Source organism: Suricata suricatta, chromosome 9, assembly GCF_006229205.1.
Source record: "Suricata suricatta isolate VVHF042 chromosome 9, meerkat_22Aug2017_6uvM2_HiC, whole genome shotgun sequence".
Lineage (NCBI taxonomy): Eukaryota > Metazoa > Chordata > Mammalia > Carnivora > Herpestidae > Suricata > Suricata suricatta.
The window spans coordinates 35,227,552-35,245,022 of NC_043708.1; the positions used below are offsets into that span (position 1 = coordinate 35,227,552).

The 17,471-nt window shown below is 42.1% G+C and overlaps 1 protein-coding gene across 1 annotated transcript in view; it reads right to left on the reverse strand.

The window, feature by feature from the left end:
- SYNE2 (spectrin repeat containing nuclear envelope protein 2) overlaps positions 1 to 17,471 on the reverse strand; it is a 231,749-nt gene that overhangs the window by 33,653 nt on the left and 180,625 nt on the right. The window contains exons 87-90 of the mRNA XM_029952525.1: positions 15,921 to 16,046; positions 9,752 to 9,907; positions 6,912 to 7,070; positions 5,108 to 5,274 (exon numbers count right to left, since the gene is read on the reverse strand). Of these exons, the coding sequence (XP_029808385.1) occupies positions 5,108 to 5,274; positions 6,912 to 7,070; positions 9,752 to 9,907; positions 15,921 to 16,046 (608 nt within the window). The remainder of the gene's footprint in view (positions 1 to 5,107; positions 5,275 to 6,911; positions 7,071 to 9,751; positions 9,908 to 15,920; positions 16,047 to 17,471) is intronic.

A 17,471-nucleotide genomic window follows, 5' to 3' on the forward strand; every position in this document is an offset into this window, starting at 1 on the left:
GGAAGGAGGCGCTAATAGCTACAATATTAAAAAAAAAAACTTAAGATTTTACTTTTAACTCATCTCATCACCCACTGTGGGGCTCAAACTTACAACCTCGAGCTCAAGAGTTGCATGGTCTACCAACCCAGCCAGTCAGGGGTCCCTAATAACTGTAATTAAAAAAAGAAGTTAACTCTTCATTTAATCTGTCAAGTAAGCATAGTAGTATAAAATTAATGTTTCTTGTCATCAAATCTGATGGAGTTCTAGAATAACCACACCATACACCAAAAAATACACAGGGCTTCAAATGGCCTTTCTGTTGATGAAACGAACAGCATGTCTTACAAGAATTTAGATTCATTAATGTAAGCAGCTGCCCAAGGGCCCAGGATGATTGCGAAGAGCTCTTGCAGCGATTCTGATGGAGACCCACATCTGGGAATTTTGAGGTCTACACCTTATGTGAGGTTAGGCTCCCCCGCTCCCTCCTTTGACTAGCTGGTTATATTTTGGGAGATGTATCCTTCAGGTTTTCTGCTTTAATGATTTTACAGAAGCTGAAGAACACCTTACAAGCAGAGAAAGAACAGTGGTTTGGGTCTAACCAGCTTTCCCCTCCTCCATTATCATGTAACCACACCATACTGCGCCACAGGCGAATAGCGTATTTGTGCGGAAGGGTCCAGAGCTGTCCTGCTGCTCTCCTATCCAGGATCATGTGCGTAGTTTATCAACAAAGACACTGAGGCTCACAGAGGTCACAGGACTTGTTCACAGCAGGTGGCAGGTCTAGGGTCTCAGACTCCTGGTGAGTACCGTGTCACTTCACCCTGTGGCTTGCTCCAACTCTATGTTCCCCAGACCAGCACCACCAGCAATACCTGGCTGCTTGTCAGAAATGCACATTCCCAGCCCCACCCGGACCTACAGAGTCCAAAGCTCTGGGGTGAGGTCCAATAACCCGGGTTTTCATGAATCCTCTCAGGATCCTGATGCATGTTTAAGTGTGAGACCCATTGCGCTGGAGTAGACAGTAAATTCCACACTGCATTCCCCCGTTTTAGAAAAATTCTAATAAACTACCTTTAAAAGCCAAGTCTCAAGGAAGCCAAGCGCTCTTCTGGTGCATAGTGCAGCACTGCCTCTGCCCTTGGGTGAGTTATTTACCCTCTCTGACCTGCAGTGTCCCCTCCGTAAAATGGAGGATACTAGCCTTCCAGGGTTGTTGCAAGAACAAAATGATTTAGGGGCGCCTGAGTGGCTCAGTCGGTTCAGTGTCCGACTTCGGCTCAGGTCATGATCTCATAGTTTGTGGGTTCAAGGCCATCATCGGATTCTGTGCTGACAGCTCCGAGCCTGAAGCCTGCTTCAGATTCTGTGTCTCCCTCTGCCCCTCCCCGACTCAAGCTTTGTCTTTCTCTCAAAAATAACATTACAAAAAAAAAAAGAATGAAATGATTTGTACAAGGAACCTGGCACTTATAAAACAACATGGGTTTCTTCTATCCGTTCCATAATGAAGCCTACTACTTGAAATGGTCAGAAACTTAATGTGGTTAGGTAACCCTGTTTCAATGTTTTGTAGAGTCTTTTGAAATTTACTTTTATTTTGTTGAGAACATACCCAAAACAAAAGGCCTTCCCTGATTTACTGAAGTCATAGACTTTTTAATTTAATTTTATTTTATTTTGTGAGAGAGAGAAAGGCAGAGAGAGAGGGACAGAATCTCAAGCAGACTCCCTGCTCAACGTGGAGCCTGAAGCAGGCTCGATCCCATGACCTGAGCCGAAATCAAGAGTCGGACGCCTAACTGACTGAGCCACCCAGGCCCCCCCGAGGTTACAGACTTTTAAACACCATTCTAAACTCTGAAGTTAAAGGCTTGTAGTTAAAATCTTGAAGCCACAGGGCTGCGTACCTAGGCAGGCTCTTCCTCCAAATCTCCCGTAGATGTTGCCCCCGCTACAGGGGACAGCCGCAGAGTACAGTGGGCAGGACACAAAGGGTTAAATGGTGTCCGGAATTCTGTGGGCAAATGAGGCCGTGTGTGCATCCTGCAGGACTAAAGGTTCGGCTTGGCACTGTTCAAGTCTAAAGTCTGCAGCCTGTGCCCCCGACCCCTTCCCCCGGCGTGACACACCTGTGTGTAGTGCCCAGTCTGGAATCGGTGTCAGAGATCAGCCAAGGAGCTCAGTCCACGTGAGGCTAATCTATGGAGGTCTCCACTTGCAGCCTCAACCCACAAACTCACCTGCAGGGTAAACCTAGCTCAGAGTTTCTTAGGCTCGCAGCCATCCTCTCACCTGGCCTTTGCTTTAAGATAAGAGAAATGACTCCCTCCCAAGTCTTCCAGGCTTAAAGGGATTAGGCTCTCATTATGTTCTATTCACTACAAACGGAAGTGTCCAGGGCAGGGCGGGAGGGAGGCAACACCACTAGGAGTTGAAATCCTCATGCCTCACGTGCTGGCTATATAATTATGGGCAAGTTCCTTATCTTCAATTTTGCAGCTGCCTTATTTGTAAAATGGGATAACGGTATCTACCTTTCAGAATGACAATGAAGATTAAGTGAAATCGTATGTAAAAAGCACATGGTCAAGAATATAGGCAGGGGCACCTGGGCGGCTCAGTTGGTTGAGTATCCGACTCTTGATTTTTGGCTCAGGTCACGATCTCGTGGTTCATGAGTTCAAGCCCCATGTGGGCTCTGTGCTGATAGGACACAGTTTGGGATTCTCTCTCTTCCCCTCTCCCTACCCCTCCCCCCTCAAATAAATAAGCATAAAAAAAAAGAATAGACTGTCAATCTAGTCTTCAGGAAGCATAATCTAGACCTTGCTCTTGAAGGATCCATAAATAGGTCTGATGTCATCATACCCTCGATTAGCGCCAGGTGCTCAAGGAAACTTAGGAGATGAAGACAATGTCAACAAAGACATACTAGACACAATTTACCCAACAGATAGGATGCCATTCTTAAGCATTGGAATGTTCATGTCAACAAATAACTGAGACACCTTTTTTTTTTTTTTTTTTTTTTTTAAAGAGAGTGTGAGTCAGGGAGGGATAGAGGGAAAAGGAGAGCGAGAACCTTAAGCAGGCTCCATGCACAGTTCGGAGCCTATGAGATCACGACCTGAGCCAAAATCAAGAGTGGGATGTTTAAGCAACTGAGCCACCCAGGTGCCTCTCTGAGGCACTGTTCTAAGCACTGGAAATAAGACTGGCAAAGATACTGGTCTCATGGAAGAAAGGCCTCTTAGCATGAGGCACAACTGAGGGAATCCTCTCTCATTTAACACACATACTACTTTAGGTCCTGTGCCACATGCGATACACACACAATTCATCCTCACAGCAGCCTCTGGTGTAAGCAGTGCTATTAGACACATTTTGTAGATTTGGAAACTGAGGCTTAGATATGAAGCACTTGGGTGGCTCAGTTGGTTAAGCGTCTGACTTCGGTTCAGGTCATGCTCTCATGGTCCGTGAGTTCCACCCCCGAGTCGGGCTCTGTGCTGACAGCTCAGAGCCTGGAGCCTGCTTCAGATTCTGTGTCTCCCTGTCTGTCTCTCCCCCGCTCACACTGTCTCTTTCTCTGGTCCCAAAATAAATAAACATTAAAAACAAAAAAGATTAGATGCCAAGCAAGTTTTCACTGAGGGAAAGTCAGGATGTGCTCAAACCCTGTGCTCTTAATCCTTATTTGGGTTACCACCATGAGTTTCTACAGATTTTTTCCCCCAACTGGCAATAAACACAAGTTGAATTTAGCCCAGCCTATGCTGCCAGCCAAATCACACTTATGTTTGTTTCAGCAAACCCTCCACTGCTAAAGAACCATGAAATGACTGAGATTTTATTTAGGAGGCCGAGTCTTCAGTTGAGATTCAAGGTCTTCTAAGCATCAGGCCTGATCTACCTCTCTAGCTTTATCTCCTATATTTGAGCCAATGAAACTTCTTGTCATTTCCCAAAAGACTTCCATGCTGCTCGATCCCTTTTTGCTCAGAACATAACCGTCTCTGCCACCAGTAACACTCAGGGATCCCAATCCATCACTCAGGACCATCTGGGAACACCACTCTTCTGAAAGGCTCCTCCTAATCCCTGCCCCCCACTCCAGGAAGATGAGCTCTGAGCTCTCAACCCACTTGGCTTTACAGCTGCTCAGATGTCCGTTCCCATTAATGTAATTGACTCATCTTACTTCCTGTCTGTAATTCTCACAGCCCTGAGCCTGGCGCCCCTGCTGATTGAATCAGGTTCACTTACCGTTTACAGTAAACAGTGAGGTCAAAGAAATAAATGCCAAATTATTCAGAGCATCTTATTTTCATTACTCCCTAATTCTTCATTCTCCTTACATTCTGCATCTTACGCGTGTTCCAAATGGCTGAGCGCACGGTTATGTAAAAGACTCGCTCGGCAGGGTAAATACAAAGCTGAATGAGGGGTCCCGGGGCTGAGTGACCATGTTTTGCATGCCAGGTTGCCCGTGAAAAACACTTTGGTCGGGGTCTGTCTTTGGAGAGAGCATTTGAAGGCAAAAGACACTTAAAAGCTTTGGGTGGTGTCATCTTCATTATTCTGTGAGGGGACGTAAAATTACCAGTCTTATTTCTGATAAGGTTGCACTAGAGAATATAGCTTTGATTTGCGGCTACAGACACACCTCCTAAGGCCACATCTTAGGAGCAGATGCCCACTGGGCTGCAGATGAGCATCCAGAAATCAGACCTCCTTATCTTCGTCTATGGACAAGCGGGAACGGGCAGGGTGATTTCATCCACAGGACACGCAAGCACTACACAGAGTTAAAATTTCTAAATAATACTTCCTCCAGGATCTCTGCTCAAATTAAAGCTCCAGCTGCTCTCATTTAAACCTAACTTCATATGCGATTTTAAGCTAAAGAAAAAATATTAAAGTGTGATATATTAAAATATAATCTTCCTAAGAGGTTGAAATAAGAATTCTCACTGATTTTGACCAAATATAGCCTTTCTGAATTTATGAAACTGCTAGGCTGCCTTAGAGAAGACTAAGCTTAGTTTCTAGATGTGTGAAGTAACCACTGTCCCTAGAAAATAAGAGTAACTTTCAGGCCATGTCTCACCTTGATCCAATGACATCAAAAAGATGCTGCCAGCGGTCATTGACTTTGCTGAGTTTGTCCTCGATCTCGGCCGCTCTGGTCTTGCTGCTAGCTTTGATCAGCTGGTCACCCATTTGCTTTAGCTGTGACTTGTTTTCACTAAACAAGTTTATTTCTTCCATGCAGTCCTGGCAAAGGCACCAAAACACAAAGCCTCAGTTACTACTGAAAATGCATTTCTTTGCTAGTCACAAATCTACAGCTGCCTCTTCAAAATATTAAAAAAATAAAAATCAAAAACTTCTCTCACCTGTAATGCAACTCTTTAGTGAACAGCAAAAAAGTCAAAGAGCACCCACTTGGCACATGTGTGATATGTGCAGCAGTAGTTACTTTTCTTTTTAATTTTTAAAAATATTTATTTGAGAGAGCGAGAGAGCTTGAGCATGAGTAGGGGAGGGGCAGAGAGAAAGGAAAACACAGAATCTGAAACAGGTTCTGTTTCAGCCTGATGTGGAGCTCCAACTCGGAAAAGGTGAGATCATGATCTGAGCCAAAGTCGGACGATTAACCAACTGAGCCATCCAGGCTTTTTAAACAAGGTAAAAGGGACGCCTGGGTGGCTTAGTAGGTTAAGCGTCTGCTTCGGCCCAAGTCCTGATTTCTCGGTTCATGGGTTTGAGCCCCACGTCGGGCTCTGTGCTGACAGCTAGCTCAGAGCTTGGAGCTGGGTTCAGATTCGTGTCTCCCTCTCTCTCTGACCCTCCCCTGCTCACACTGTCTCTCTCTCTCTGTCTCTCAAAAATAAATAAAAAAATACCTTGTTTAAACAAGGCAAAAAAAATTTTTTTTATTTTTGACAGAGAACAAGAGAGAGAGAGAGAGAGTGCACATGCATGCATGGGGGAGGGGCAGAGAGAAGGAGACAGAAGAGCTGAGGCAGGCTCTACGTTGTCAATGCAGACCCCCACACAGGGGCTCAAACCCAGGACCAGCGAAATCATGGCCTGAGCTGATGTGGGTTGCTTAACTGACTGAGCCACCCAGGAACCCCATAGGGGAGAATTAATTTAATTTCTTAATTCAACACCCCTAGTTCCTCCTTCCAGATTTGTTCTAATCCAACCAATTTGGTCATCGACGATAATGGAGCTTAACTAAATTAGCCTGGTATCAGTAAGAGCTTTCCTGAAGTAACTGAGTGGCATTTTGGGTGACCCCAGCAAGAAGCCCTTCCCTGTGGAGGCTGATGGCCATTTCAAAATTATGAGCCCCAGTCGCTGCTGGTTTCTCCCCTTTGGTGATGGGAGCTCCTTCACAGCAACAGCCAGAGAAGCCACGACTCGCCTGGCGCGTGAACTGATGCTGGAGCTGACAAGAGCCACGCTCCGGTCGGGCTTCCCGCCATGGTCCTGTGCTCCCATCTCTCCGGAGTCATCGCTTACCAACGTTGTTCTGCCAAGGACTGAAGACAGTGAGAAGTCCTTCATATTTCCTTTTTTTTTAATTTAATGTTTTATTTTTGAGAGAGAGCAGGGGAGGGTCAGAGAGAGAGGGAGGTGCAGAATCCGAAGACAGGCTCCAGGCTCTGAGCTAGCTGTCAGCACAGAGCCCGACGCGGTGCTTGAACCCATGAACCCTGAGATCATGACCTGAGCTGAAGTCGGACACCCAACCGACTGAGCCACCCAGGCACGCCAGTCCTTCACATTTTTGCAGTGTTATTAGAAACATCCCTAATATGTTACGCCACCATGCACCTGGGAATGAGGCCAGAGAACTCCACGGCAGTCCTAATGACCGCCATCTGGGTATTCCTGCTTACCTTCTGTAACTTTTCAATCATTTCTTCAATACTAAGATCTGCTGTCTGTAGAACTTTGTTTTCCATCTGCACCAGCCACGCACACAACTCTTTATTTTTTTCATTGAACATAATCCATGAATTGAGTCTGTCTTCAATCTCCTGTTTGCGTATAGCCACCTGGTAATGAAAATGAATTTGGCAGCTGAGTATTGGCAGGAAGGAAAGTATTTCCTTTCCCTTCCCCCCATTAAAAAGACCATGAATTTCATGCATTTTAATCAGTAACCCTAGAGACTTCAATCACCATTTAACTAATACCTAGGGTTCAACATCAACAGTCACACCTTTGATAAATGCCACAAAAAGCAACAAAATAAAGATTATGTCTGAAGTGTAACTGATCGAAAGAATTCAGTTTTATCCAATGCATATCTATTATTACCAGGTTACATTAAAAATTAGATAGGAAAGGTTAGATAAATACAGTAAACATCACCCCTACGTTTCTTCTGATCCTTATTCTTTTAATATACCTTTACTGATGGCTTACTACATGCTAATTTAGTTTTATGACCCAAATCTTTTATCTTTTTTTTTTTAAAAGCCGGCTCTACACCCAGCATGTAGCCAACATGGGGCTTGAATTCATTACTCTGATCAAGACCTGAGTTGAGATCAAGTGTTGGATACTTAACCGACTAAGCTACGCAGGTGCCCCAAATATTTTACCTTTTTAAAAATGATCAATTCCTTATTTCTCCTTAAGGCCAATGTCCTGCTTATTCAACTTGAAAACTATAATCTAGATCAAAACATTAATTTAACATTTATAATACAAATGAACTACAGACGTTATTTCACTATTTTAGTGGTAGATTTCCAAAACAAAGCAAAATAAAATAAAAAAACAAATGCATATCACTCATTTAATTTACCTTCCCATTATGCCCTCTGGCTTTGGATGGAAAGTATGGAAATAACACCAAATACTGGTCTGTAGTGAGGAGGCTGGCCCCAAATACCCAATGCTCCATTATGCATTAGCAACCCCTGAGCTGACTTCCTCCTCAAAGGGTTCAAATTTACAACTTAAATATAAAGAATGAAAATCAGACTTTCTAAATGTACACAAGTATTCTCAGCTCTTAAAAGTCTTTAGAATCTTAGGGTTAAGAGAAGTAGCTAAGAGTTCTTTTGATAAAGTTTTTTTTTTTTTTTTTTTTTAATATTTGTGTTTGAGAGAGACAGAGACAGACATGAGAGGGGGAGGGGCAGAAAGGGAGACCCAGACTCCGAAGCAGGCTCCAGGCTCTGAGCTGTCAGCACAGGGCCTGACACGGGGCTCGAACTCACGACTGTGATATCGTGACCTGAGCTGGATGCTCAACCAACTGAGCCACCCAGGCGCCCCGGATAAAGTTTCAACACCCTGCCTCACAGGGAGAACTCCCAAAGATTTTCCTGCTTTGTACAATGAAAACAAGTAATGTTTTCAGAGTGAGGCAAAAAGACTAATGCTTATACAGCCACCCAGCCAAATGTGTTAAGAAGGCTCAACGAACTATCCCTAAAAAACAAATTTTGTGTTTCCATTCCTCAGGGCATCTATTTATCTTAGCCTTTTAAAAATCCTGGCATTTTGCACAGCGCCTTCTAATGGTAACAATTAAAAACATCTGGGTCCCCGTCTCCCGCTTCTACCTTAAGTTTTAGGGTGCTTTTCACATACTCTAAATATTTCCTTTTATATAAAATATGAATAAAAATTCTAAGAGATCATTTAAAATTATGGTTCATTGTGAAGATTAAATACTAAAATCAAGAAGGGAAAATTATTTTGCTTTATTCAAAAGCACTCAAAGGTGAATTTCATCTTTTAAATACATTTCTTAATTCACAAAAATGAGATTAAGGAACTTATTTTTCTTGGATTATATGTTCTTAAAACAAAGCTCTTTTTGACTCCTTTAGTTCCATCCCGTCACAAACACGGACTGTTACCGTACCCTAACCACGGTCCAATTTTTATTAAGGAGAAGTGATTCACTGAGGTACTAAGTGTGGCTGTTGATAGTTTTTTTAGAGAGTTAATAAAAAAACAAACCAGCTAATGGGGCGCCTGGGTGGCTCAGTCGGTTGAGCGTCTGACGTTGACTCAGGTCATGATCTCACGGTTTGTGGGTTAGAGCCCCGCGTCAGGCTCTATTCAGAACGCTAGGTCAGAGCCTGGAGCCTGCTTCAGATTCTGTGTATCTTTCTCTCTCTGCCCCTCCCCTGTTCATGCTCTGTCTCTCTCTGTCTCTCAAAAATAAATAAATGCAAAAAAAATTTTTTTTTTAAATAAAAAACCCCCCAGCTACTTGAAAGGAACATCAGATTGCTGTGAATACAGAGTTCTCAGATGAAATACCCCTGGTGCCGGGCACTAAGTAAGACTCCTGCTGTTCATCTCCGGCCCAGAGAGATACTGAAGAGACACGGCTCTTAAGGCCGGACGAGACCTCTTTGCTGAAGTCCTGATTCTAATATACTGATGGGTGCTGGTTATCTGTATAAGACAGAGAGCAGAGAGCTCACAGCTGCCGGTAATTGCAATTCCCCCCTCCCCCATCCCATTAAAGGTGAGTTTTTAAAAAGCTTATTAAAAGTGTGCAAACTTCCAGCATTGAGTGCTGGAGAAACAAAGGGTCAAGTCTGTTATCCATGTTACTGCCTTCTAAAGGAACAGCAGCCGGCCGGGGCTCCCACTGAAAAGGACCTCCGGTTCAATGAAATTAAGCCCATTTTTACTTTGTCTGGCCTTCGGAGACATTTCAATAAACTCCACAACAGCCCTGCCCTGCAGTTAACTGACTTACTCGCAAGCAGAGGTCCTCCCATTGTCTGTGCAAATGCTCTGTTTGCTCCTCCAAAACCATCACGTCCTCCGCAAGAATGTGCTGGGTTAAGTCTGTCTTCAGAGTGTGAAGTTCTTTCAAGTTCTGGGTCCAGTTGGCCAAAGACTTCTCTAGTTCCTGCATTTAAACACAAGAAGGGGGGGGGAAAAACCCTTTAACTCAAGCTGCTGTTGTTTCCAAACCTGTAGGCTAATCCTTTGATTGGACTCTGGGGGAGGGGAGGCCAGGGAAGGGGGCGGGACCTTCTGAATGAGAAACAGCCCAGGGCAGCGGCGGCTGTTGTGGTTGGCTGGTTCTTCACCGCCCTTTTCTCAAAGGAAAATTCCTTCCTACCTTCACTCTCATTTGCTCAGGTAGTTCAGATTTTTACAGAATTAGTTCCATTTTAAAGCCATGTACGTCTTTACCTTTATTGATAAGAAATTATTTTTGGACTCTAGCCACAACATATCTCTCTCTCTCTCTCACACACACACACACACACTTTTAATTCTGAAACAATGCTACAGAAATGTTGTATAAAGTAGGATTTCCCATTTTTAAAAAGAAAATAACCTAAGAAATGCATTGTTGTTACCATGGCAATCATAACGGCTTCTGTTCAAAGGGAATTCTTTTGGGTAGGCTTCCAAAAAAATGAACATAATGGAAGAAAAAATAAATTCTTTTCTCCTATTCGGCAGAAACTGGTTAGCAGAAAATCTCTGGTCATGGAGACAATTATTTTTAAAAATGTGTCAAACATAAACTTTCTGAATTCTAGGACTCAAAATCGCTTTCACAACAGGGGAGGTAAAAGGAAAACTGCCGAACATAAGAATCCTCCAGATTTTTACTGTGTTCACAATTCTTCATTCTTTGGCACGTTTTAAAGGTCTCCATTAGTACTTATCTACTGCAATAGAAAGAAGAGGCTGCTTCATTGATATCAGAAATAATTCTGAGGGGCAGCAACACTAGAAGTGTGTTAACCCTGATTCATTTCCAGAGTTCTAAAAGCTACATTGCCTGATCGCATAACTTGCTGACAGAAATGTACACTTACTAAAATGGCCCACAGAACTCTTTTTAAAGGTTGCATGGAGGGGCACCTGGAGGCTTGGTCAGTTGAGTGACTTCTGCTCAGGTCATGATCTCATTCTTTGTGAGTTCAAGCCCCACATTGGGCTCACTGCTGTCAGCACAGAGCCCCTTTTGGATCCTCTACCCCTCCTCCGCCGGTACTCTCTCAAAAATAAACATTAAAAAAAATTAAAACACAAGGTTTCGTGGAGTTTCAGAAATATCTTTATCAGAAGAAAAATCACTTAGGGGTGCCTGAGTGGCTCAGTTGGTTAAGCATCCAACTTCAGGTTAGGTCATGATCTCATGGTTTGTGGGTTCCAGCCCAGCATTGGGCTCTGTGCTGACAGCTCAGAGCCTGGAGCCTGCTTCAGATTCTGTGTCTCCCTCTCTTTCAAAAATAACCAAAATTAAAAAAAATTTTTTAAACTCTTGTTACCTAGTTTTACCCTCATGATTCTAGTAACGTGGATGACAGCAGATTCTGTGTGGACTTTTGCTAACTATAGACTATAAGGGGACCATACCTTTGTACAAATATGTATAATTGGACAAGTTTAATATGTATAGTGGACAAATTTAAGATGCATAATGATTAGTTATTTAAATTTATATTTCTTTACTTAGTTGAAATGCTACCCACTCCTTCACCCTGATGCTTCCACAAATATATTTAGTTAATTCCTATTTACAGTTTCAGATCTCAGACCAAAGGGTAATTCCTCAGAGGAGCCTTCTCTGAGTCATCAGACAGGATCAGGATCCCCGTTTGACACTCTTGTAGCCCCCTGTCTTTTTCCTGTCTAACACTCATCATGCTTACAATTATTCACACACACACACACACACACACACAAATTTGGCAATGTCTCAAGAGCTTCAAAATTTTCATAAAATAAGAAGAGTAGAGAGAATCATCACAGTTATATAGGGTGAGGTCTACTGTGGAGGTTTACTATGACTGATCACTCTTTGTACAAGTATTTAAAAAATCACGGTTCTGTCTTTAAATGAAAATACTCTAGACTTGCCAACCAAATCATAGTTGCAAAAGGGAACATGCCAGTCAGATAAGTTTCCTTTTCTTAATTTAACCAGATAAACCGTCCATATTGCCTATAAGATTCCCACTGTTCACAGAACATGAGATGTAAAATTTAGTTGTTTGATTACATAACATGAACTGGACTCAAACCCAGCAGAGCAACATTAAAGCCTTTGCCTGTGGACTCACTTAACAGATTGTCAAGTCCCATTTTTCTCTCTTACCATTTGGGTAAAAATAGGACCAAAAAATGAAAGTGTATATATATAAATATTGGCCTGTATATGCATAAAATACCTTTGGAAGAATGCACAACAAATTGGTAACACTGATTACCTCTGTGGAGAGGAACAAATGGGAGAAAAAATTTTTGGGGCACCTGGGTGGCTCAGTCAGTTGAGTGTCTGACTTCTGCTCAAGTCCTGGTCTTGTGGTTTGTGAGTTCGAGCCCCACATGGGCTAGCTGTGGTCAGCATGAAGCCACTTCCTCTGTCTCCCTTGCTCTCTCTGCCCCTCCCCCACTCATGTTGCGCGCACGCACTTGCTTTCTCTCTCTCTCAAAATTAAATAAAACATTAAAAAAATTTTTCATGTATGCCTTTTACACTTAAAAAAAATTTTTTAAACTTTTATTTATTTTTGAGAGACCAAGAGAGACAAAGCATGAATGGGGGAGGAGCAGAGAGAGAGGGAGACACAGAATCAGAAGCAGGCTCCAGGCTCTGAGCTCTCAGCACAAAACCCGATGTGGGGCTCAAACCCACGGACTGCGAGATCATGACCTGAGCCGAAGGTGGACGCTTAACCGACTAAGCCATCCAGGTGCCCCTACACCTGAATTTTGAACCATGTGACAATCTTACTCAAAAATTATTTTAAAAATAAGACTCAATCATTTGATAAGTCTTGTGAACACAGATGTCCATAAAAGTGAAAAGCTGGTACGTCATGAAGTGCTAGTCCATATGTCAGTTGCAATGTAACCAGAATGTAATCTTCTGAGGAGGACAGTGAAGCCCAGTGGTCAAGTGGTTAGTGTATCTCTCCCAAGTGATTCAGGAATGATAAACACTCTCCTCGACAGGCTTCAGGTGACTGGAGTTCTTTTTGGAATATGATCATGGGATTGATGAACTCAATGCTCTTGGCCTCTCTTCCTGATTTTTCCACTGAGAGGCAGGACATGGAGGCTGTGGAAACTGAAGAGTGTGACACTTGGGACATATTATGCCTTCATACGAGTTTACAGTTCACATTCTATCTGGTTTCCAGACTTCATGGAGGAAAATCTGTGTATCACCTGGGAGAGTGACTCCAAATCCCTCTGTCCCTGAAGTCTAGAGCTACATCTAAAGACGTAGAGATACTAAAATGTTGAAAATTAGGGATAAGATTTTTCTTAACCTAATAAAGCCATCGCCAGCAAATACCATACTTAATGTTGAAACGTCAGAATCGTTCTCCTTAAAATCAGGCACAGCAAAGAAGCCGCCACCTATCAATTCTACTAAAAAATGTTTTGGAGGTACCGACCAGTGCAGAAAGTACAGGAAAAATAAAGTATAGAAGTAAAAAAAAAGAAATTAAGAAAAAAATAATTTTCTACAGATGGTGACTGTCCTAAAAGAATATACACACAAATTACTGGATTTAATAAAAGAGTTTAGCAAGATGGTTGAATATAATATGACTCAAAAATGATCATTTCTAGGCACAGTGATAAATAGAAAATATAATTAGAAAGTATTTTCAATAGTGTCAAAAATAATATGCAAGAAATAAATGTAACAAAAGATGTATAGTACTACATAAAATTATAAAACATTATTGAACACAATCAAAAGGAGAAACGTCATATTCAAGAATAGAAGCGCCTGGGTGGCTCAGTCAGTTAAGTGTCTGACTTCAGCTCAGGTCATGATCTCACAGTCTGTGGGTTCAAGCCCTGCTTCGGGCTCTGTGCTGTTTCAGATTCTGTGTCTCCGAATCTCTCTGCCCCTCCCCCGCTCGCTGTCTCTGTTTCTCAAAATAAAGACATAAAAAATAAAAAAAAAATAGAAGCACTCAATGTCAAAAAGATGTGTATTTTCCCCAAATTTATCTATAGATCTTTTTCAGAAAGTTTTATTTTAATGTTTTTTATTTATTTTTGAGAGACAGAGAGAGACAGCGTGTGCAGGGGAGGGTCAGAGAGAGAGGGAGATACAGAATCCGAAGCAGACTCCAGGCTCTGAGCTGGCTGTCAGCACAAAGCCCGACGCAGGGCTCGAACCCACGAACCGTGAGATCATAACCTGAGCCGAAGCCGGAGCCTAACCGACTGAGCCAACCAGGCACCCCTCTATAGATCTGATATTATACCACTGAAACTCTTATTAGGGCTTTTCCTAGTTTGACAAACTGCTTCTAAAAGTTGTGGAAGACCAAGGACCCAAGGACATTCAAGCTAACGTGGGAGAACAAAGTATGGGTACACGCATCATCCCTGAAATTAGGATTTGGTATAATAAAGTGCAGTCATCAAGATCATTTGATATAAAGGCCAAGGTAAGTAAACCAATAGAATAGAGATCCAAGAGAAAAACCGCCAGTATGTGGAAACTTCATATTTGACACTGGACTTTGGGCACCAGGGCAATGGCCATCCATATGATTATCCATGTAAGTTAAAAATTGGATCTTTTACTTTAAAACATATGCAAAAGTCAATTCTTAAATGAATAAAGACATAAATTTGAAAACTTTACGTAGAAAATGTAGAAATGTAACCTTATGACTTTAGTATGGAAGAATGGCACTGCTTATATAAAGTTTAATTTCATTGAGAGCTACATACACTTGTAGGAAAACTATAAAGAAACGCACAAGAATGATAAAACACCTAAGTCAGGGTTGTGGGCACCTCTGGGAAGGGAAAGGACGTTGGAGATTGTGTAGGACACTTAAACCGTATTTGCAATGTTTTATTTTTTCAGCTGGGTGACAGTTTCATGGTAGTGGGTCATATTATGTGTTAAGTTGGAAATGTTTTGCATGTTACAAAGTTTTACAAAGAAGAAAAAAGATGCAGGGCGAAGGACACTAATTTCTGCCACAGCTTGCGATATGGGACTACTTATTTCTTCCTAAAATTTTCAAGGTGATTCCTGAAGTCACTGAAGGAAGAAAAAAGATGAAAAACCATTCCCTTCGGCTTTGGATGTTTTTTTTAAAAGATCAAACCTACAGATAGGGAAGGGAGGGGTGTTGTTCCTGACCTGGGAATTTTACTGGTCCAAATTCTTATCCATTTTCTGCAAAAGTCTTCTGCAAAGGCCTAATACGTCCACCAATAATTGCCAGAGCTGTATCAACTAGGCAGAATATAGTTTGGGAGGTTTTATAAAAATGTGATATTTGAGCAAAAACTCCAGCCTATTTGTTGGCTTCTAAAAAAGGAATTCTTTAATAATAGTTTACTCTCATTTCAAAGACAAGGTCATTTGTTAAGGGAACAGGTTTCAGTGTATTCTCAGAGGCCACATCTTATATTACAGAAGAGAGAAACAAACAGAAAGAGGACCCAACTCCTAAGAAGAATTTCTGCAAAAGCCTTTCTCAGATTTATACATGGATCTCAAAGACCATGAATTTTTTTTTTCTATTTATTTTTGAGAGAGAGAGAGAGAGACAGCGTGAGCGGGGGAGGGTCAGAGAGAGAGAGGGAGACACAGAATCTGAAGACAGGCTCCAGGCTCTGAGCTGTCAGCACAGGGCCTGACGTAAGGCTCGAACCCACGAACTGTGAGATCATGACCTGAGCCAAAGCTGGACGCTTAACCAACTGAGTCACCCAGGTGCCCCAAAAGCATGAATTCTAATTGCTTTAGAGACCAGGATGTTATTTTAGATAGAAGACAAGGGAAATGTTTTCTGATGGAACATGGAAACACATTTTCAACACAGAACGGAAAGGCAAACACTCCAGCTTCTCTCAGAACCACTAAGTGAGTATCTGGAACTCGACTTTGCAGCTTTCAGTACCTTAATCAACTCTTTTTCTTTATGGAGGTCCTCATGAAGTTCTGGAAGAGGATCTCTACTTTGTGCCTTTAAAACTTGCAGCCTGCTTTTCAACTCCTTGATTTTCTTTTCACACTGGTCCCAGGTCTATTTGAAAACAGTATTAAAATTGGTAAGTACTTTGCTCTTTAGGAATGAATCGCAGAAACCAAATAACTCATTTAATCCACTCCATGAAGTGTCTTTTTGTAAATCCCACAGCAACCCGGTATCTTATCTCAAATAGACTAGTCTAAAAGCAGATGAATACCAGTATAGTTCTTGACCCTGGCGCGGCTTTATGTGTGGCTCATGTCAACTATTGAGTTGGTTGGCTTTTGCTTTGAAAGATTTCTTCTTCCTTCCCTATATCCTCGATCTCTCTAATCTTTTTTTTATTTTAGTTTTGGGAATGTTCACATTTGAAAGGCTACTGTAAGAATTAATTTTTAATGCTTATAGTCTTGGGTACACACTGATAGCATCATAAAGCAAAAGTACTCAACCACTTTCTTGTCTTCTTTCTAATGTCCCTGTGCACTCTCTCTCTTTCTGGAAAGGGCGTGGCTTTAGTGACTTTCATAGTGAAGCTTCACTCCACATTTCTCACCACTGCTTTGACTGCTGCCGTCTGTTAAAGCACTTTACAGCACTTCATCATCTCATTGTAATTATAATAATTTTAGGAGACTAACAGGGATTCAATTTTAAAATGTGAAAACTGAGGCTCAGAGAAAACTGATTGGCCAAGAATATGTGCTTAGCACATAAGCACGCCAGTCAAGGTCGACCTAAGCCTGCAGTCTACCTGCCCAGACCCCTTCACCTCTGCAATGCCTTTCTTTCTTTCTTTTCTTTCTCTCTTTCTTTCTTTCACACCACCTCTTTTCCTTTAATCTTATATCACTGAGAAAATAGTTGCCTGCATTTTCAAGTTCAGAATGTTTATAACAGATTCACTGGAATAAGCGTCTACTCCTGAGGTTACTAGAAGTAGACAAACATAAAGTAAAACTTTCCACGGTACTACTGATACCTAAACACACTTGAGTCGCCCCTATTCTACGGCAACACAGAATTCACATGAGGGGAGGCCGCTTGTCTCGCAACATCAACTCTCTGGAACACAACCAAGAAGGAAGTGAAGAGAGACATGAAACCAAGTCCTTATTTCTCCCTCCAAACCATTAACTACCTTTACCACCATGTTTTACAAACAGGGGAAGTGCTCAACAAATATTTGCTAGTTAATAAACTTCACATAGCCCATATGCCAAATAAAATTCAGATACTTTATTCATAGGAGAGATGTTCAGGCTATAACTCAGCACATATTTATCTTTTATTCAAAAAAACTATCCCTGGGGGGCACCTGGGTGACTTAGTCGATTAAGCATCCCCCTTTAGCTCAGGTCATGATCTCATGGCCTGTGAGTTTGAGCCCCACGTCGGGCTCTGTGCTGACAGCTCTGAACTTGGAGCCTGCTTCAGATTCTGTGTCTCCCTCTCACTCCCTGCCTCTCTCCTACTTGC